The sequence below is a fragment of the Pagrus pagrus genome, assembly GCF_965226575.1.
Source record: "Pagrus pagrus genome assembly, chromosome: 16".
In the NCBI taxonomy this organism is placed as follows: Eukaryota; Metazoa; Chordata; class Actinopteri; order Spariformes; family Sparidae; genus Pagrus; species Pagrus pagrus.
The window spans coordinates 17,529,940-17,552,659 of NC_140200.1; the positions used below are offsets into that span (position 1 = coordinate 17,529,940).

The window sequence follows — 22,720 nt, forward strand, 5'->3', positions numbered from 1 at the left end:
TACTCTGAGTGAAGTGAAAGGGGATGTGGAGCAGATACCCAGCTCTAATCCTGACTCATTGAAGGATCTAGATTTGGATGACTTTGTTTGTCTTTTAAATGAGTCCCAGATCAATGATCAATGCTAGGAATCATTTTTCAAGTTGACAGCTGACCAGATGGAGCCTGGAAGTCAGAACAAAGGTAACTCAACATTCCTGGCAGCACTTAAAGAATTTCTGTCTCTTATTTACTCCCTTCCACAGTAGTGACTGATTTGACTGTGACACTGATCTTTCTCTCTAAAAATATGTTTACATCTGTCAAAGATCTCCTCCTGCCAGAAGAGCTCTTGGTTGTCGACTACTTGTCACAATTTAAGAAACATTTACCCACGCTGAAAGCCATGTTGTCGAGGTTGAGGATCCTTCCTGTGGCCAACCCTCTGCTGAGCTCAACAGGAGATACCCTCTCTGAGGACAACATATTCAGGTATGAATGTTCAGTGGTTGTTGTATCCTCAAATATGCTTATAAGGTGCAAGAAATGATTCTTACTTGTGACGATTCTAACCCGAGCAGACACGTGCGTGTTCAGTAGGACCATATTCTTACAAAACGATAAAGAAGTCAGCAGAGAGAGCCGTGTTTAAAATATTGTGCCGTTTTTATTTTTGTGTAAAAATCACACAGCTGCTAGTTGACTCTGCAGAGATACAGTACATCCATGCAGTTAAACATCTAGGATCCCACAGCCAAGAGAGAAGGAATTAAATAGAATATTCTTTCGCTGTTAGTCAGCAATTAATGCAAATTTACATATGAGTCCAAAAGTGTGTATCATGTACAATATACAACACAGATCTGGGAGCAAATAGCATTCAAAATCCCATCAAAGACTTTTTGTTATCGACTGATTGCTTCTGCCTGCCGTGGATTGCCTCGTGGGTTCGGGGACGAAGGGGAGCTATTGTGCTAGCAAACATAAATCAATCCCACATCAATGTTTTTAATAGGGTTTTAAATGGTATTAGTTCCAGGTCTGGAAACAATATAACACACTCACACGCACGCACGCACGCACACACACACACACACACACACATCATCGTCCTCAACAGCAGAAAAAAGAAGGCGAGCCTTGATACAACAAGGAAGAGAGGTCAGTCAGCCAACGTGGAAACCTGAACGCCAGTAGGGGGGAATAAGGCAGATTCTTCGCACACACACAGGAAGCTCCAGGGACGAGACAATTATATTAAAAAAAGAAGAGATTTAACCAAACAAAACAAGACAGGATATTTTAGGGTACTGGCACAAAAACCTTAGTTTCCAGGTTGTACTGAAGAAATAAAACTCCAGTGGTTCATTATTTTTTCTTCTTAAAGCATCTTCTTTTTTTTTTTTAAATACATGTGAAAGACAAGAACAACATGCAGGTTAAAAAGAAAGCAAAGAGGAACACGACAAGTTTAAAAAAAAAAAAGAAAAAAAAAAAAGAAATAAGGAGTTCAAAGTGCAGTTGGGTCATTCAGGTCTCCCATTCTGTTGACTGGTCTCCGTTTAAGCTTCATCTACAACCACTAAAGGGTCGTATCTTGCAGATTTTAGGGTGAAAGTGCCCTGATAAAACACTGATCTGGAGTTTACTTCCCTCTGGAGCCGGGCGCGGAGGGGAAGCGGACTGCTCGTCAGTACCAAAACAGAAAAAAAAGGCAAAAATGAATCACAAACATACAGTAGATGGTGTTTTTTTTTTTTTTTTGGAAGATCTAAGATACAAAAACCAGAGTATACTGCTCACACAGTTGCTACTATCATAGTACAAACAGCTAAGTATAGTTGAAGATGTATCGTCCCGTACTTGCATAGTGCCGACTGCCCGATTGGAAAACAGAACTCTCATCTGCACCGTCAGTTTGGATCTGTGCGTTCGCCGACCGGGAAATCACAGGAAAACTTCTCCCAGATCGGCAACGCGATTCTTCATAAATGCCGCCTCCTGCAGTCAAGCAGCTGGAATATCTTCAAACCCCTTCAAGTGAATGTCTGTTTTGACTGAATGGTTTCTCATCCAGGTGAAATTAAAGACTGGAAATAACCGCAGCAACCAAAAAGAAACCTTTGAGGAGGGAAAAGAGGTCGCATTTTTCCTTTAAAACACAGCCCAAGTAGAGGTGAGAGAGTTCAGTCATTTGGCATAAAGTTAAACCATTCAGTCACATCAATCCCCAAACACTGTAACATAGAGAAAGACGACAAAGCACATTCTTTCATTCACTGCATCGTGACAACACACACACAAACAAACACACACACGTAACTTCGAGGGGCAGTTAGAAGAGGGAGGTGGGCTGAGTTCATGTTGCAGGATGAGTCAAAAAAAAAAAAAGCCTTCACCATGATGATTTTGCCATTAAAGGCCTCACACAAACACACATGCCAAGTCCTGTCCAGAAGTAGCCCAGTATATTTCAAGGAGAGGCCGACCAAACCAAACTCCAGTCAAAAAAATGCCAATTTTACATTCCTTCCTTAGTGGCAGGCATAGATTCCTGGTGTAGACTTTCTCCTGTTTTCAAAGCTTCTAATATATGTTGTAGCATGACTCTGCTACCTATTTTTAACAGATTGTTTTGAAAATGGTGACATTCAGGAAAACGTACAGTAGATAAAGCAGAAATTCCTGAAGCCCTGTTTCCAACAATTTTTGTACGGTATTCACAGCGGTAGGGAAATAGGCTTGCCAATAAGTGAGAAGACAATTAGAATACAGTTCAACATTTTGAATTTTGTGTTGACTTTTCTGATGTTGTACAGATTAAACAAACGACAGACATGACAATTACTGAAGTTCAGAGTGCAGTTAGGTGTAGTTTTTAAACCTAAGACAGAGCCAGGATAGTGGTTTCCTCTTGCTTCCAGTCTTTATGATAAGCTAAGTTAATCGCAGACTTCATCTCTGTACTTAAAACACATGAGACCAATTTATATCTTCTCATCCATCTCTAAGAAAGAAAGTAAAGAGGTGCATTATCCCAAATTACAGACCTTTCTTTAAATTGACCAGTTTTCTAATAGGAGTTTGGTGTGGCCGAGTCTGTACCCACAGAGAGAATAAACATATTGGTGCTAGCCTCAGGTAAGTCACTAAACAGGAGCACAGATGCACAAACAGTCACACACACACGACAAACACACTCCGCCTTTCTTCTTCAGTCATCCAGAGAGTTATCGGACACCAGCAGTTTGTCTTCGGAGCGTCTTGTCCGCCGCTCCTAACCATTTCTGAGTCTGCTGTCGTCCTCACGTTCACCTCTCTTCAGAGAAATTGAAAAGTGCCAGTTTGTAAAACCTCCTCTCGCTCCTGTCACCTCCTCCTCTCAGGTCCTTCCGGTTTATGATTAATACGTGTGTGATTGAGCTTTTTAACAGTTTTAACGGAGCGCCCTGTGGCAGGTCGGAGCCTCCAGGGAAAGCTGAGATGGTGGAAGGAAGGAGGGAGGGAGGGAGTGATGGAGGGTCACAGCAAGGGCCACAGCCTCACTTCAGATGAAATACAGCCGAGGTTTCCTCCTCACGTTGGTTAAAGGTGAGAGAAAGGTCTGAGCTGCTCCAGCTGGACTTCCAGGGATATCCTCTCTTCAAGCAGGTCCTGGAAAATTAAACATTATGAGTGACTTTATTTTCGCCAGAGGAGTAAAAGTCAGGAAGAAAACATTAACGAGCACATCCCGCCTACCTTCAGCTGTTGCTGCAGTTCACTGTTAAGTCGTGCCAACACTGTGTTCGTCTCCTTGTTTCTTCTGATTGAAGCTTGAATCGCCTTTTTATCTTTTCCTACTGACCTGAAAACACAAAACACACACACGTCTCGTGACACATGATACAAACGTCGTCTTAAATTGTCCTGTTCACCAACCAAGTTGTCTACCTGGGGATGGAGGGCTGAGTGGCCAGGACAGCAGCTATAACGTTTGATTTCTGTGGACCGTGTTGCTCGTCCTCCGGTCGGAGCTCGTCTTCAGACTTCAACCTTCGGCGTATAGGTTTCGGTGGAGGGGCGAGCGGACCGGACGAACCCTTGGCCTGATGGACAAACCAGGAGAAAATCAACAAAAATATTAATTCAACTCCTTTTATTGTTTATGAGGAAGCTTTCATGTGTCTTTATGTCGTTTCTACAAGTTGAGGTTTTGTTATTATCAAATGTGTTTAGAGCTTATTCAAACAATAAGTCGGTTGAATGATTAGTTGATCAGCAAATGCTTCTTCTGATCGTCTATTTATTGGTCGATTCTTTTCTCCATTAATTGATGAGTTGTTTGGTCTAAAACATGGGGAAATTGAATCAGCATTTTTTCTGACATTTCTAGACGAACATAAATCGATGGACCTTGCCAATGATTGGCAGCTTAAGCCTTGAGCTTTGTCACATTAATAAAAATCTCTATATTCTGACAGTTTATTCAATTTTTCTAATATTGTTCAGTTGTGTATTGAATCAAGTACGAGCATCATCTATTCAGTGTATTTCAAAGCAAAATTGAGAAGATGTTGACTCACAGAGTTCACAGTAGCCGAGACTCTCTCGTCTGCTTGTCCATCGCTCTTCACTGTTCTTAAAGGGCCGGCTCCCTCCGACGGCTTCTCCGCCTAGAGACACAAAAAACACGATCAAAAGCACGACAGGTCAATTAAACTACCTGGACAATTAAACTACCTGGAAACAGACCTACGCACACACTCCAGTTAACAACCCACCTGTCCAGGCTCACTGTGTATATCGACCTCCGGCAGGCTGGAAGGCTGTTCAGACGCAGCGAAGGCCTGAAACTGACTGAAGTCGGCAAAATTGGGTTGTTGGGGAATCTGTTGGGGGGAGGTGGTGGTGAGTACTGCTCCGCCTCCTGGAGCCCCCTCTGCCTCTGCACGATGCCCAGTGAGTGGTACTGATGTCTAGAGAGAGAGGTGATGATGCAGTTAGACCTCATGCTGTGTTGCATGTCATTGCCTGGCACACTGTTGCCGCTGTTAAAGCGTTTTTCCGCAGTCTCACCTGTGTTGGCAGAGGTCGAGGCGGCACAGCAGGCGGGTAAGCTATCGTAGAGGGTTGAGGTTGTCCCGGCGCAGTTGTTGCGGCAAAGGTGCGGTTCATGTCGAGAGACGAGGAGCGAGAGTGAGAGGGGTGGGGCCTGGGTGGAGGCGGAGGGGGGGCTACCACTTTCAGAGCCTCTGGAGACGTACCCGACTGAGACCTGAACACAAACAATTAGGTTGATGTAGTCTCTTCATGCTCACAAAACAACATTTGATATAAATGGATGAAGAAAACAACGTTAACTCCAACAATAACATCAAAATCACTGACCTTTGTCTTGTGATTGGCTCCTGGTCTGAGGTGAAGGAGTCTGAACTGCTGTAACCATCACCTTCAGTGGTAGACACAAAAAAATCCCATAAACATACACCAACTTAGTGACCCACAAACCAGAAAACTGTGCAGTTCAAAACGAAAAGTTTTGAAACGGGGACTCGCGCACGGCTGCCCATCCTTTACTCACCTACAGTGTTGGCGGCTACAAACTTCATGGAGGCAGGTAATTTGGCTTCTTCGGACAGTTCGGGGGGTTTAGCCAGCAGTGGACTGGTCGGGTGGTTGTGGTCTAAAAGTTTGACAAATAAGTGTTAATTCTACTGCAGTTAATTACACAGAGTGACAACAATAAGTTAGTTGGCAGTTCAGTACTAATTTTCCATCCCAAAATATCTTCAGGAGAAGCTTCAGAAACTGCTGATAAGCCTGACCACAGCACGCTTCCACTGCCTGTTTATGAATAATGAAATCAAGACTGATTATGTTTAATCACATGTTTCTGTTTACTCCTAACAAACGCCAGCCTCTCCGGTTGTAATTACCTCTCCCACACACCAAATTCAGCAAGGGACTCAATGTTTAACATGCACTCGTATGTAAGCCACTCAAATCAGATTGTTGCCAGAAAAATGTGCTGGTCCGGCTTCTATTGTAGGTTTTAACTCGTACGTCATTTAAAGCTCACGTAACAGTCGATAAGCAGTGGAAAAGCAAAGCCAGAGGTTGTCTCACCGCTGCCAGTCCTCTTGAGCTCCATCTCCTGCATGTGGATCTTACTGGGCGTCATCCGGATAGGCACCGGGTGGACGATGGCCGTGTCCTGAGGGACAGACAGAGGGAAGGTGAGGTGAGACAGAGGGATTTATGAGGTTTCACAGAAGGAGATATGTTTGTAGACCACCACACTTTATTCTCAGTTTACTTTGTCAGGCTTCGCCTCCATCTGTCAGTTGACTCTCTGAAACGCGACAGCTCTGCCTTGTTTATCAAATGCCAACAAAGTGAAGACTTGACTTTATGGTTGCTTTATTCACATCAAGTTTTTAGATTGGTGCTGACCCATTTTCACAATTTTCTTCTGTTATCAATTTAAGAGAAGACATGAATAACACTGACAACAATATTTCGCAATGACTTGAAATATTGTGATGTAAGATGAACCACAGGCCTCTGGAGGACGGTACTGAACGCAGCTAAGCACATTTACTTTAAACAAGTACTGCGTTGAACTACAAATTTAAGGTATTTGTACATTAATATTTCAGTTTTATACTACTTTGTACTTTCACTCCACTTGAATCAATTATCTTTTTTGACACTTCAAACGCACAGTATGTTGTTTCTGCCACTAGGGGATCTCTCGATCAAAATAAAAACAAAAGACAACAACAGAAGAGTTTTATGATGTTGTGCAGTGGCGTGGGAACACGGGAGTCATCTTAACGGTTAAATAACCACCCACAACTGCCTGTGAGCAATACTAACTGTGGTAAACTGGCTATCGAGGTAGTTCACTTCACTAACTTCCTCCCTCACTGACGCATGTCTGGCAGTTACAGATTCCCTCAGTGAAGACAAACAGATACACTTAGTCAACCCCACAGCCATTAACCTCGTTCATAAGCATGTTGGCCTACTTGTTGGTTTTAATTGTGTTGTTGCCACTGGAAAAGTTTTATTGATGTACTTTGATTGTAAAGCTAAGTTGATCATACTTTGTGCTTGTTTGTCTATAAGATGTTCCTGCCATTGCCGTCGCTAGACGATCTTGTGGAAAAATACAAAATCCTCACGTAAACTAATATTTCTTTAACTCTGTGCGTGTCCACCCTCATAGTAAAATGTCTGTGTGAGATATTTCATTAGAGTGACACTCATTGTTATTCCATTCCTAATTGAGTGAAAAAGAAGAAACATTTGGGGCTTTTCGGGGTCTGCTCAGTGATTTCTGCTGCCCAGAATTTCAGCACACTCAAAACCAATCTAAAAAAGATGCACACTCCTGCAAAAAGGCAAATTATGGTAGTCGATACTGCACTGCACGCCAGATTAATTGTGCAGAGCCAATTACTGCTGTAAGGAGAAGGAAATCTGCTAGAGGGACAGAAAGTAATTCAGGACAGACAGTTCAACAGTACATGAATAAGCACCACGCACACCACACATGACTTTTAAGTACTTACAGCATTGACCATATATGGAAAAATGTATCTGTCACAATCTGCAAATGCACTAGTGATTGGTGGATGTCACTGTAGAAAAAAAAGGTGATGTCCAATAGAAGCTAAGCCAGCCAAATCACAACACACTGACCACTGCTGATGCAGCAGACTGCACTTTGAAAGAACATCATGCACAGAGAGAGATGGAGAGATAGAGAGAGGTAGAGATAGATGAAGAGAGATAGCGATAGAGATAGAAAGAGAGAGAGAGAGAGAGAGAGAGAGAGAGAGAGAGAAAGCAGAGAGATCCAGAGAGGGTTAATGTCTGTCCATTAATGGTGAAACCATGCATACTAAGTGATTGACTTACAGGGTCAGCTGGTGCAATGTTAGAGTCAAATTGGGTCAGAGTTTGTGAGCTGGAGGAGCGCTCGCTAAACGTCTCCCACTGCTGCAGGAGACAGACAGACAGTGAGAAAAAACATGTCAGTCAGCCAGTGCAGTGACATCACACATTTACATCATCAGCCTGACCCTCTGATGTGACGCGACATCACCAGTCGTCGCCGGCAGACGACGTGGTGACGCGACATCGTCAGCAGGCGCGGAAACAAAAACAGACATCGCTGACTTTCGAACAGAACAGCAGGCTACCACCACAGTCCGAGAAGTGAGAGAAGGGGTGCTGAATTATCAGTAATTATGTCTGATGATGAAGAGGATGAAGAGGCAATCAAATCATGATGGATGGATAAAGAAAAAAAGCAACTTCATCTAATTAACCCTCATCAATTAATTATGATGAAACAAATGCACACAAGGCAAAAGCAAACAAACACAGAGCTCACAGTATGTGTGGAAATATACTAAGTGTTCATGTGTGTTGTGTGCATGTTGGAACCTCGTTGCTCTGGTTCATCTCTGGCCAGGCCTGGTTCAGTGAAGGCATGGAGGGAGATTTGTTGGGGGTGACCTCCACCGGGGAGCCCGAGTATCCGACATCAGCAGTCGGCTCTGGAACTTCTGAATACAACAGGTGAGACACAGGTTAGCGAGACACCAAAGACAAATACCAGGGTTCCAGATTAGAGTCTGACCAACACTCCATTTTTGGGGCTGATGGCAACATAAAAACTACGATGTCGATATATCAGCATATATATCATATTTTTATTGAAAAAATCAAAAATTTTCTCAGGAGAGAGAGCAGCAAGTAAGTAATGCTTAGTAAACAAGTTGATTGAAGCAATCAGCTGATGTGTTGATGTGACATCAAAAGGGCAGTGAAAACAAACAGTATCTCCATCAGCAACTGTGATTCAGGTTTTGCACACTGCAGTGCAGTTACCTTACAGGTTTTATGGGGCCTGAAGTCAGGAAATTAGGAGAAAGAGCGCCGAGGACAGACAGAGAGAGGCTGCGTACCTGCTGAGTCATCCAGGTCAATCAGCTTTGGCATCAGGCTCTCAGGCAGCTTCTCAGGGAGGTCGTAGCCGTTCTTCCTGGCCACGACCAGGTGAAAGGCGGCACAGAACTCATCCAGGGTCAGAGCTCCGTCTTTATCGAAGTCTGACAGCTCCCTTTAAACGCACAGTAGACATCAGTGAGTCTGCCAGCCTGACAGAATGTGTCACAATAACAGCAGGGAGGGTTGTCTGAATGGATCTGCTGCCTTTCAATCTGACTCTATCTTCCCCAGATCACTCAGGAAGATCAGTCTGCTTTTGCTAGTTCAGATGTTGCTTCAGATGCCTGTATGGACACACGGTCCCAGTTCAAGACCTGAACACGACATTTGGTGCTGGATACCAACTCAGAGCAAGTTGTGACAACCAAAATTAAGGCCTGCTCCTACGCAAATGTGTCTGTAAGACTCGTAACAGCTGACAGCTGGTTTTTATATGCAGTAATTAACTGAGCAAGGATCCAGGAAAATGTTATTCCCCTTAAAAACAATGGCAGGTTGGTAGATTGGGGTTTAGACGCTGAGACATTTTCTTATATAAAACTATTTCAAGTAATTTATGGAAAAAGAAACCCAAACTTTTCTTTCTACTGCTTCTCATTTATCAGAAAAGACTGATTTTCTCAAGTTTCCACCACATGTTAAAAAATGTGTGACTTCATGTAGACAGAATCATTTAAATGACTTCAACTTCTCAATCCATGACAGTTTTATCCTGCCCTAAACTATCGCATTTAAGAAGTGATTAACTTTTCATATGACGGAGAAAAAGTCCACTATTAGTTGCACTGATTCAAACATCTACATGCTACACTACATAAACATCCGAGACGATTATGGGTAGCATAGTGACGACTCACCAAATATGTGACAGCTCTAAAATCGGTAGTTTTGATTTGGTGAAGAACTCTTTTGCTGCTGAACCTGAAACACACAAACAAACAGATGATTAAAACAATCCACTTTTTAACAAGTCTTGTGTTGCGAGTGTTTGTGTGTCTGCATTTGTCCTACCGGGTATGAAGCCGGTGAGGTCTGGCTGGATGGTTTTGAACTGGTTAATATAATACTGTCTCTGCTCGTCCGTGATCTTCCACGGATCATCGTAACCGCTGGACTGTCGCTGGATCTCATTGGTCGTTGCTGCTGAGGCCACTGTTCGTATCGTTGTGCTTTCCTGCGGGAAAACAGGTGGGACATTCACAGAAAATGATAAGAAAGCAGCACCGGTTAAAAGGAATACACACAATGTCGTACGTAATCAAGTAGAGCAGGTTAGAATAAAACTTACTTTTGTTTAAGTGTAGTTTCTTCAGTGGCTATATGTACTGTATCTGTCTGTATCTGTACTGTATCTGTGTGTATCAACTTTTATTATAGCAAAATAATCAATCACAATATTCTGGGAATCTGGCCTTGTTGCACTTCTTAAAACTAAATTTTTAGCTAATGGCTTTTTCTTATCTGATGGCATTTGTTATGATTTTGAATTTATTTTGCTATAAACTATATCATATATTAAGATATTTTATTTACTTTTATAAATGTTTTTATTGTAAAGCACTCGAGCTTTGTTCAGATATGTGATAAGTTATCATCATCATCATTAATACTTTTAAAGTGGGACAGACAGAAGCATATTATGATGATGTTTAGCTCAGAATTACTGTCGTTTTTGACGAAGCTCAAAATTAGCATGATGTTGGTCTAAAACAAGGCACAGGATACAGAGGCCTTATCATGTTTTTTGCTTTTCCTGAGTGATCTCATACAAGTTGTTAGAGTTTTGGTCGCGCTCTGCTGGAAGATAATAAAGCACTGATGTGAATTGTTGACTCATGTTTTACGCACAACTGTTGTCAGGAAGATATCTCGTGTTTTATGCTTGCAATGTCTGACGCCGCATTTTCATCTGATTAAAGAGGTTCACCATGTTTACCATCATTATTAACATGGACTGTCACAGTATTGCAAGCATTCATTCTCATAACATGCTTATCTGTATTGATTACTTACTGTATTATCCCCTGGTGTGTCCTTAGGGTGTATGTGCGCCTAAACGATATACATGCTCATTTGCTATACCTCTTTGTCACCACGGATCCCATTTCTGCTGTGCGATTATCTGATGGTGATGTTCTGACCTTTTATGTTGCATTATGTTGACATATTTAAGCGTCATCGCACATTTTGTGACGATAATGATGAATTGATGTCAGAGTGGGTTTACTTTCCAACAGAAGAATTCAAAGCCACGTTGCTGCACCAGCAGGTGAGGTGAACAAAATGTAAAATATAATTGTAATTTATCAGCGTCAATCAGTAGGTCTGAGCAGCTCTAATACGGAGACGTTGACAGAAGCTGCCCTACCTGGACTGACGAGGGATGCATTGCTGGGAGCGCGCTTGATGGCGGGGTGTCTGCCGTGAAACTGACCCAACTTTCCTGACTTGGAGGAGGAGGCGAGTGGGACGACCACATTCCCTCAACGGGCACTGGACCTGGAGGGAGGAGGACAGTGAACAATTATTTACAAATAAATATACTGTGAAGTTTTATTAGGATTAAAGCTGCGACTAACAGTTATTTTCTTGACAAATTCATTCATTATTTTATTTATAAAAAGTCCAGCATTTTTGCTTGAAAAATAACGATAACCGATATCAAAACAGCTGCTGATTAATTTTCTCTCCATCGACTGATCAATGCACCTTTGCACCTCTAGAAACGATTCTAGTTTTTTAATATTTCAACCACATTTTGTGCTGATGAAAGCACAGCACAGATCAAGTCACATCCTCCTTGTTCCCATAATGACTAACAGCCATAACTGCCATTCTCAGCAAACACCGTTTATGATGAAGCTGCAAACACCAGGAAGTAACAGGAACACAACCAACAACAATCTGCTCTGTGCTGACTCTGTCTGACCACACTCACAACTAGTATCAACTTTTCTGCTAGTCCGTCACATTTTCATTCATTACTGTTGTTGTTATGATCACCGGCCCCCAACGAGTGACACTCTGCCTCTTCATTGCTATAGTCGAGGCGTGTTTTCCTTTTAAAAAAAAAAAAAAAAAAGGAGTTACTGCAAACAACTACTTTCAGAATCATTTAATCTGCTGGTTGTTTTCTCTACAAAAGGAAATGGTGAAATAATCTGAAGGTCTCATACAAAACTGAGCGACACAGAGAAGCAGGAGATCTGAGACACTGGAGAAACCGACACCAGAGAATTTGGGCTTTTGTCGTCTTTAAAAAAAAAAAGGATTCAAAAGGATTGATTGTCCATTGATTGCTGCAGCTCCACTTTAACCCAATATACTAGTTTGGCTGAGCAATATGGCCTTAAACTAATACATCTTTATATATTGAGATACACTGTATACATCATATCAGATCCACCTCCTCAATTTACACACATTTATTGTAATGAGCAACGCGTTTGTTAGTCTACCCACGAGAACTGTATCCACCCCTCTCTCTCTCCAAAAGAGAGGAAGAGGGAGTGAGACGGTGCGTCGATGGGGGCGAGAGGGGACACATGACCAGATTATCATTGTTTAGAAAAGTGCAGCGTAGTGACGATACAGCAATTCACACAGGAGACGTGGCCTACACAAGGTGGACCTACCGATGCACATAAAACCCATCTGCTCATTTGAGTCAGAGAATCCAGTCTTCAGTTCATACACCTAACTGATGAATCAGAGAATTGTAGAGTAAAACTGATCGTAGTTTGACATGACACAAAAACTTTCTATCTCTCATCCACAGGAGCGCTGATTTCTCTCATGGAAAAGTTAGTCTGGAGACCTGGGATGACTATCGGTACTTTCATAAAAATATCAACACATTGAGATTTTTTAGAAATGATCAGTAATGTGGATGTAATGACTAAATGGATAGAGACAAGTATGAGAACAAGTAGAACAGTCTGGTAAATTCAGAAAACTACATCACTTTACTGCAATGCAGCCTTTTAAACCAGGAAAAGAAGAATATTATGCCACATCATATGCTAGCAGCCCTACATGCTACCATGTCAACTAAATCATACCTGCTTGTGGTTCTCTGAACTGCGTCCACACAGCTCCGGTTGCAGCCACCACAGGCTGTCTGTCTGCGTTTCCTCCGCTGTGCTGCCGCTTGTGTTTCCTCCACGAGGGAGGGGAGGTGGGGGGAGACTGGTGAGGGGAGACCACCGGGGACGTCGGCTCGGGCTGGAAACGCGTGTAAATACAATGAAACACATGAAATATGTATTCAGTAGACAACTGCAGATTTAACGACGGTGAACGTCTCTTGGCATGCCATCGTTTCAAATCTTAATGTGACAACGAAGAAACAGAAGCGTGCAGAAGTCTTATTATGGTTTCACATGTTATGGGTATTAACTTTCAGATCCCATCTTAAAAACTTAAAGATTTCCATCTTCAATGTGCCACATCCGAGCCAAGTGCAGGCCAGTAAATATAACTTCAAAGCTTTTTATCTGTTCATCACAGATATGGTATGTTCAAGCAACCAGCGAACGAAACATTTCATAACAGATGCAAACAGATAAGAGTGGAGGAAGAGGTCTACATAACTGACAGGCGACACACCGCTGAAGGAAAGTCAGCAGCAGAAAACTTGAGAGCAATTTCAGCTACAAGTATTCAAATGCACGAAAAAAACATCGGTATTCAAGTGGCGTATTTCGACTTACTGCTGGGTTTAGCTGGAGGAGGAAATTAAATGTGTGTACCATGTTAAAAAGATAGAATATAGTTCAAAAAGACCACACTTAATTCAGATGATGTAAAACACAAAAAAATCCAAAAATCTATTTAACTAAGTGTCATTTACTGACCTGAGGCTCTATGCTGGGTGCCAGGGGCTGGATGACCTCGTGGACAGGAAGTGAAGTGGATGATGGGGGACCTTTCTTGTTCTGGTGACCCCTGACTGGTGGTCTGGGTATTACTGCAGTGGCTGAGGCGGGGTACAACCCCTGACTGTCTGTGTCCTGGTACAGCGCCGCGTGCCTCGCCTCCGCCTCGTTCTTCCCCACCACGAACCTGGGCAGCGGCAGGTCTTTGACTGGTGAGACAGGAAACCAATCACGGGATTAGAGGACAGATTTGTTTCATATTGACTTTCAGGTGCTTCGATGACCAAAATCGGTGCCCAATGACCAAACTTGTCAGATGAGTTTTTCTAGCATACCCACTTTCCTTCACTCTGCCACATTTACCTCCATTTCCATTACTGACTGCCTACATTTCCCAGAATGCCTAGATAAGGAGCATGAACTTGCTGCAATCAGCTGTGGTTTATAGTTGTTTACAGAGAGAGTGGCAGCTGTACAATGAGAACAACAGTTTGACAGTATCCCTTTCAGGGAGAGTCAGGCTGCTTCCTCAAAATAAGACACGCACTGACTGCTGGTCTGTTGAACATTCTGTTGCTGCAGTAAATGCCGTGTTTGTCTCCTATACATTGGATTTGTAGAAAGTTAATAGTCAGAACAAAATGGCGAATATAGAGAAACTTCCTCTCTACAGTTTTGTCATGGGACTTCTGACAAAACGTAACAATTTTACTGTTTCAGATGTTTTGTTTGTGTAGCACTTCTTTAAGACAATGCTACAAATAAAAGATAAAAATAAAAAATAAGCACGACAGAACTTAGTAAAACCAATTTAGGTCGAAATCTGATCTGTAAAGCGTTTAAAAATTCAAAAAACACAAGGTGCATCACCAGAACTGTTCCCGGGCAGTGCCATTCTTATCTCTTGATTTAACGCTCGCTGAGCTGGCACGGAAACAAACGAGGTGCATGTTTTATTGGATTGTCATAATTAACCATAAGCGAGCAGGGGTGTAGCTGGCAGATACTGAACCCACTGCAGTATATACTGCATTGTTTATGCTGACATTGATAATGATGTAAACACTGACCTGACTGCAAACTATTTCAATAATGGAAAATCGTTTCTTTCCTTTTCTCAGCAAAAATGCAAAATAGTTTCTTGTTCCAGCATCGCAAATATGGAGATATAAAGCTTTTCTTTGCCGCAAATAATAGAAGATCAAATATGTTAAAAAAAAAAATTTTAATCTGGAAATCTATGTAGGACTGTATGTTTGTGAGCTAGACGGCCGTTTCAAGACATTAATGCGAGGGTATTCACGATTATGCTGATAATAGAAATTCACCTCAAGTGTTTTTATCACAATAATATATTTTATTGTCCTATCCCTAGTTATGACAGGTGTTTTCCCCTTTTTTTTGACATTTCATAGACTTATCTTTTCAGAAAATAATCGTCAGATCAACCGATAATGAAAATAATCACTGGTTGCAGCCCTATGTAACCCATTAAAAATGTGCATTTACATCATCAGCCTGGTCAAAAGAAAACCCTTCCCTTCAAAGTGAACAACAGACCTGAGGAGCTAAATTAAAAAATCTGATATGTGGTTGCCAAGTAGACCTGAATGCATGACACAGAAAACACAGGAGCAAAATGTGTTGTGGACCGTCTTCTAGAAAGCAACACTATACTTAAACTCTACGTGTCAAATGTTTTCTGAGCTCACTCTTCACCTTGGAAAGCTTTATCTCCTTCAATGGTTTAAGTAAATAACTTTCTTTGCAATATCTCAGCATGACCGCGGTGACTGTCAGATAGCACAAACTAGACAAACATTTTTAACTCGCTGCATCAGGTAACTTCTGGGATTTATGTTTGAAGGTGCACGATGTAGTTTTGGGGAAGAAATTTTAAACAAACTGATTTTTTTATCCCTAAAACTAAATAAACAACACAGTTTCATACTGTTTTGCTTTGTTTGTATGTGGCGGACCCTGCCACCTTCCTAGCGTCACACAGTGTTCTGGGGACTTTATTTTCCTCTGAGAACAGCTTGTTTGTCAAGTTATGGGAAAAATAAATATCTGAGTTTGTATGATTACCTCATTCATATTGTAAATATTAAAATTATAAGTTTGAATTTCTTCTCCAAAACTACATAGTGCCCCTTTAAGAGAGGAAGTTACAAACACCCCCAAATTTAACACAAGCGTCCCCTTGAAACATGATGTCCACTTTGCGATGAGGAAGCGGCCCCTCTGTGCTTCCTTATATGTTTTAAAATCAAATTATGAAATCATTTCAGCAGCTTCATGTTGCAATATTTCACGCAGCAGTTGGATGTGACATCATGGTGTTTGAGAGGAGTCACGCCAAAGACAAACAGGAAAAAAAAGCAGTTTTGCAGTTAAACCCTCGAGCTCTTCCACTACAGACTCTATTTAGTCGAGATAAATAGAGGGAGAGGAGAAACAGCACTTACTGTCAGGCACCTGATTACACAAATAATGAGCAACTGCCACCGACCGTGCAGAACGGCTGAATCAAATCATTTCTGATAGAGTTACCATATATTATATTTTTTGCATAAACCGACCAAAATGTTTTCCATGCGAACACATAGTGGGAAATTTGGGGTTCAGCGTCCTGCCCAGGGACACTTTGACATGCGGACCGAAGGACGGCGGAATCAAACCACCAACTTTAATTCATGGCCGCCCCTCTCTTCAGGAGAATAGGAAAAACTGTGATTGCTTTATTTTAACTAGCATGCATGTTATATGCATATCTAACTAGGGATGCAACGATTATACATTATGATGGCAAGTTTATAGTCTGAGAAAAAATCCCAAACTTGACAATTATAATGCATTAATTTATTTCACAACAGTGTGGATGTATGAGCATTTTTAGTTAGTTTTTTCAATTTTGTCCCCACGGCATCTGTATGTTGGCTTTTTCTAACAGCTGCTGCCATTCGAAATAGAAAATATGCAGAATAATAAATAAAAATAAACAAAAAGTCAAGTCAAAGTGCAATTTCAGTAGTAATTAACGAGTTAAAGGAGGAACATCTCTTTCGCAGGCGTTATGCCCTTGAGGAGATTACAATGCCGTTTTGGTGAGCATGAATTTATAAACAGTGAAATGCTCCTTTTCAGGCTTTGTTGCCGAGTAGAGAAGAAGCACTCGGTGAAGCTGAGCCTTTACAGCGACATTTTAAAACTGTGGTAAATAGTGAAATCAGTTATAACTGCTGGATCCCGACATCTAACACAGACGGCCTTCTCACTTCTATACTGCCCCTTGCGTCCTATCACATGACCTCTTCAAGCTCATTAAACTACGGCTTCTAAAACAGAAAAAGATTTTGGTCAGCCTGAAGAAGACAGAAGTCCAGTGTCTGTGAGCCTGACTGTTTCTGTCTGGTGTGGGATGGGGGGTTCAAAAAAGGTGGACTCACCCGAGTTGAGGCTCTCCACCCTCAGGGGCAGACCGGACTGGGCGATGGCGATGAGCTTCAGAGCGATGTAGAACTGGCTCCGCCCAAAGTGACCCAGCCGAGTGGCTCCACACAGCTCTGTGATCTAAACTCCCACACACACACACACACACACACACACACACACACACACACACACACACACACACACACACAAGGACAAGGAAGAACAGTTAACAACATTGTACTCATGTGAAACGCTGATGTTGAAGAGAAGAGAAGAGAAGCTTTTAACAGGCAAAAAGAAAATATAACTAACATTCTGGGATTGATAGACACACTTGCTACATTGTACTTAAGTTCTCCGAAGATTTACTGACTTAAAGTGATGGAGTTGAGGACTATTTGCGTCCTACATGTGCCAAAAAATCTGTCAAGTGTGACTAAATATTTTCACTGGTTGCTCTGGTGCACCTGAAATTTGAGATTATTGCTATTTGTTGTAAAAAAAAAAAGAAAGAAAGATGTATTCGCAACGGTGTTCCTGTTTGCAATCATTGACATAATTGTGTTAAGAAATAAAACAAAAATGCATAATGAAGGGGCGCCTAAATTAAAAAGTTGGGCCAATGTAAGAAGCTGCTCTGGATCCCTGCAGTTCAGCCTGTATACTCCACAAAAACAGCCCAAGCAACAGTCGTATTTACTGTGTTCATTCATTGGCAGATGTTCAGTAGGTCTCGCCATTACTAAGCCTGATTATCACATATTTTGTTGTACTTGACGTCATGCTGAGCAGGCTTTATCCAAAACGGTACAATCAGGCAGCAAAACAGAAACTACATCGCGTCTAAAATGGCCACAGAAACACACACCGCACCGATCCGGTGAGTTTCGTGGCCGATTAACACCCATAACATCAGGACGACTCCTCAAGTGTGAGTCCTCTGGTGCCGAGAGCCGCCACAGCTGACTGATCCCTTTCTTGCTGACAAAGGACTTATTCTGAGTGTGTGTGGATACAAAGCAGCCTGTTACAACAGGACACTGTAGCTGTAGATGTGTCTCACAGGCCACCACAGTGAGTGTACGTTTTCAAAGATTGCCACACTGCCTAATTCTTCAGCTCCTCTTGTTGACCTTGAAACAGATTCTGACTCACACAAACTGCACAAACACTGGCCTGCTCAGAGATCAGGAGTCACCAACGTGGGCTGCAGCAGATTTAACTGGCCGCTCATCACAAGTCACAGTTAAGGGACGGAGCGGAGAGAGTCTGGACGGTGTGACCATCACATGAATTCTATAATCCCACAACAAGCAAGTGTTAATACACATGTACGAGCTCTGTGTGAAGGCTGGATTGTGGTACTGGATGATACACACCATTCCCCAAGTCGTGTGCTGCTCAGACAGTCTGGGTTAGGTGACAACTTCTATAAATCACGTTGACGTGTGGACACTGTGACATTGTGTCTGCCTTTCCACCGTGTCAGCTCAACCCAGAGGCGAACAAAATGACAGATTTTAATGGAGTGAGGAGACAGGAAACAGTGGGCAGCAATGTGAGGCAAAGGGCTGCTGAGGACATGATTTGCTCCAACGCTATGGCGCTGTGACACATGCCCACAAAAACACCCTCAAAGGGCAGACATACAAGCATGTGCTTTCTGTTTAATACGTCAAATTGTGCCCGATTTCCCCAGCTAATGTTAACTATGACACTTGTCTGCCCACTCTCTTTGGCTAAGGCTAACATTAGCCAGAAGAAGGTGTGTCTCTTTTGCTGCGCAGCATTGCTAACCACCCAGGCTAACCAACTATAGCTGCACTGGATGACAGGTCAGCTCTGACAGCCAGGCAGGTCTGTGACATATAGAATAACAGGGCTGCATTTCGGGGCCAGCCTCACAGGTCTGGTGATAACACTTTAAAAGCTGGCACCCGCTAACGCTAGCTTACCTGCAGGACAACTTCGCTGGGTAGCTGGGCCGCCCGGAAAAGGTCAAGAACTCTCCCATTGGAAGCCACTTTTTTGGTGTTGTCCGTGTCGCAGTAAACGAACAAATCCGAGTAATATTTCTGCTCGTTATCAGTTAACGTTAGACTTTCCATCGTAGTACCAATCGGACCTGAAAAGCAGACTACTTGGCTGTTGATTAGCCCCTTAGCCAATGGCTGGGGCAGGATCCAAAAAATGGGCGAGACTTCAGGATCCCAACTTAGCTAGCGTTGCTGTACTAGCTAACGTTGAGGGTTAGCTGTAATAATGTTCACAACGCGCTGTGTCGACTTGTTGTCGCCCGATCCCACTCTCTGTAAAACCCCCTAACACTGTCTGCTATCCAAGAGAGCTGATCACCATTCAAAAATCCAAACCAGGAATGCCTTCATACAGTTAATCACTTAGTTAACTTGTTGGGCCAGTCAAGCCAAGTAGCCAACAGCTGGCTAGTGGTACGGCGAGCTAACAGCTACCTTGAATCAAAGTCAGTGGCACTAAACGTTAAGCTAACTAGCAAGTCGCAAAGTGCCTCCACTTCCTCAGCCCGGACGTTTACCGCGTTAGTCTCACGTTATAGCACTTCTTCTCTCTGCAATCCGTTGTGGGATGGTGTTTCTGCGTTTCGCTAGAGACAAATTCCTCTGCGGGGCCGTTAGAAGTAAAGTTTCATGGTCTTTGGGCTCCTTCCTCTAGTAATCTTAGCCGCCATTCCTACCGCCAGTGTCAAGCCACTCAGAGTGAAAGTGACACTTCCGGTAGGGTTCTTCAAATTAAAACACCCCTCGAGCTATATTAATGAGATATATATGATCAACAATCTTGCAGATGGAACAACAACAACATGGAACAATCTCCAGCTCAACGTCAGCAAACCCGAGGAGCTGATGGTTGATTTTAAGACAAAAAAAGGCAAAGACACACACCCCTGTCCACGTCGGTGGAGCTGTGACTGAGCAGGTGAACAGTTACAGGTTCCTTTAAACCCTTGTTTAAAAAAATGACAAATTAATTTACCTTGTATCTTGTATATTAATATTTTCACAGGCCATCTTCTTTTACCTTTACCTCACGTTTGAGTGCAGTTAAGGTGGATCAGCAGCCAGGCATTGTGGGCAACTGTCTTGGGGCCCCAGCCGTTAGAGGGCCCAAATGCCCTGCACTCATTAACGAATAGTCTGTGGTAATTAAATCCACTTCAAATTTATGTGGCAACATGCACCATTAAAGCTGCTCTCTCTGTCTGCCTCTCTCTCTCTCTCTCTCTCTCTCTCAAGGCTATGCTACTGACGACAACTGTGATATTAAAAAATGAAATATTGATATCATATCATGATATAAGTGATCTCTTAGTTAATTTCTGTTTCTGTTTTGGCGGTTATGCAATGGATCATCAGGTGTAATTGTTCTTTTTGTATGCTTTAGTACAGTAATGGTTACAGACTTTCCACTTCCCTGTTCTTGTTGCAACAATATCATTATTGTAAATTCTTCAGGGCACCTTGAAGTGAAAATCTGATATTGTGAAAGCCCCAGATGATGTATTTTTACCTGTCGTGTCTGAGCTGGTCAAAATAAATTGAATAACCACAAGAAAAGACAGAGCTCCCTAGTGGGTCAATCCGTCCCTAATTGCAGTTGGATATAGGCCAAGGTTATGGTTTGAATATATGTCTGTCTCAGTGTATAAGAGACATCTTGCATTGTGTTTTCATGTTGCATATTCCCAAATCTGTGTTTAAGTTGCCACCAGTCAATGTTGTATTTCAGTACACAAAAGCTCTTCGCATTGCACAGAAAGATGGAGGAAAAATAGGTTAATATGGCCCCCTGGCAAGGTGATCCAACATTCAAGTGTAATGTCGTTATTTATAGATAAAGAATATTAATAACGATGCATTTTACATCTTTAAAAATAAAATGTTTATCAGCCTATAATGGGCCAACATTCATTTTTATAGTTCTTACATCGAAGAAAGACTTTTTAAAATGTTTTCATGAATCAAAAGCGCAAAAGAAAAATCCCATCCAATCAGATCATTCCCCCTGTCCCCCAGAATATTAAATCTAAATAAACAAACTATAAATAGATGAAGATAAATACAATTTAAATGCAACAAAAGGTTTTAAACACATCACTCAATCACTTATCCGGCATATATCCAGTTACACTTAGCTGCGCTTTTGTTCTGAAGACAAACTCACCACACTTCCGGTTCCACCGTCACGTTTTTTAAGGCTAGCTTGATGTCTCGCGACGTCACAGGGCTACCGTCCGAGTCAGCGCGAGCTTGCTTGGCCTGTAGGGACCCGGATGAGCGATTTCAAAATAAAAGCTTCATGGATACAAGATGGGACAGGTTAGCCTACTGCACTGAAAAACACAGCCGTTGATTGGCTGTATTTTTCAGATGCTGACCTCTGAGGCTGTTCTCTGTCTCACTGTTGTCTTTAAATCAATCACTTTTATTTATGTTTTTATAATGTTAACCTTCATTTTATACTTACTATCTTTGCACAACAACAATACACCCTGGTTGCCCTTACATTCTGTAATTATTTGTGTCTCATGTATATACATAGATTTTATATACACATTCACCTTATCCCTGCTGTCCATATATTTATTCTACATACTCTGTTATTATTATTATTATTATTATTATTATTATTATTATTATTGTTGTTGTTGTTGTTGTTTTTACTTTTATTTTTATATACATTTTATTTACTAGTAACTATTTACCATTTCTGTAGTGGAGTCTCCAAGCAAAAGACTATATATATATATTTATTTTTTTTAAACAACACACACACATCTTGAATCTTGAATAATATTGTAATGAATAATAATAATTAATTGAAAATGTGTGTCATTTCATAGCTTCATATAAACAGCACAAGCCCATCACTTCCACAAGCTCTCAGCTCAAACAAATCATTTTAAGAGCTGTCGCTGCGGCCTTCCTTTATATGTGTACAGCTAAATGAGGCAATAGAGGATTCAAATGTAGAAATGTTCTGTGTGAAGGAAAACGTCTGTTATGGACTCACCTCTGAAAGCCTGAAAACACAATCTATTTGTATCTAGCAGTTGAATGTTGGTTCTTTCCCAGTTCAACACCTGTGTATCGAGTGTGAGATGGACTGGCAGAGGTAACCTGTTTGCGGGGGCAGATTACAGACACAGGGATCCCTCTTCCACGCCATATATGGAGCACAGACCGTGAAGGTATCGCATTGTGTCACGATGAAGTCAGATGAGCTGCAATGGTGCCTTAACGTCTCATAGGAAATTCGACCACACATTACAGAACTCAAGATAGGAATCCAAAAAAGCCTACACTCAGCGTATGAACACTTACCTGTTGATATGACTGTGTGTTTTGCTTATTACAAATTAAAGTTATATAACGATACTGCTCATAT

At 41.9% G+C, this 22,720-nt stretch overlaps 1 protein-coding gene across 4 annotated transcripts; it reads right to left on the reverse strand.

Moving 5' to 3' along the window:
- Nucleotides 1-621: 621 nt before the first annotated feature.
- Nucleotides 622-20,014, reverse strand: reps1 (RALBP1 associated Eps domain containing 1). 4 transcript variants are annotated; one of them, XM_084378501.1, is made up of 19 exons: nucleotides 19,252-20,014; nucleotides 17,311-17,434; nucleotides 13,841-14,070; nucleotides 13,046-13,208; nucleotides 11,353-11,483; nucleotides 9,996-10,158; nucleotides 9,842-9,905; nucleotides 8,942-9,096; nucleotides 8,418-8,539; nucleotides 7,887-7,967; nucleotides 6,087-6,174; nucleotides 5,542-5,643; nucleotides 5,349-5,409; nucleotides 5,037-5,235; nucleotides 4,742-4,936; nucleotides 4,544-4,633; nucleotides 3,912-4,066; nucleotides 3,720-3,825; nucleotides 622-3,632 (listed from the first exon to the last, which is right to left on the reverse strand). In XM_084378501.1, the coding sequence occupies exons 1-19, from the start codon at nucleotides 19,402-19,404 to the stop codon at nucleotides 3,564-3,566; spliced, it is 2,451 nt and encodes an 816-aa protein (XP_084234627.1). In that variant the 5' UTR covers nucleotides 19,405-20,014; the 3' UTR covers nucleotides 622-3,563. The 4 variants fall into 4 exon arrangements, with proteins under 4 accessions (XP_084234627.1, XP_084234626.1, XP_084234629.1 ...); XM_084378500.1 differs by having other exon boundaries at nucleotides 5,349-5,412; XM_084378503.1 differs by lacking the exon at nucleotides 7,887-7,967.
- Nucleotides 20,015-22,720: the final 2,706 nt, after the last annotated feature.

Coding starts and splice junctions, on each gene's coding strand:
- reps1 (XM_084378500.1), bottom strand. CDS start 19,404: ATGGAAAGTCTAACGTTAACTGATAACGAGCAGAAATATTACTCGGAT. Junction 8,540..8,941: donor TGACCTGGATGACTCAGCAG/GTACGCAGCCTC, acceptor TGTTGTATTCAG/AAGTTCCAGAGCCGACTGCT. Junction 5,413..5,541: donor TGTAGCCGCCAACACTGTAG/GTGAGTAAAGGA, acceptor TGTCTACCACTG/AAGGTGATGGTTACAGCAGT.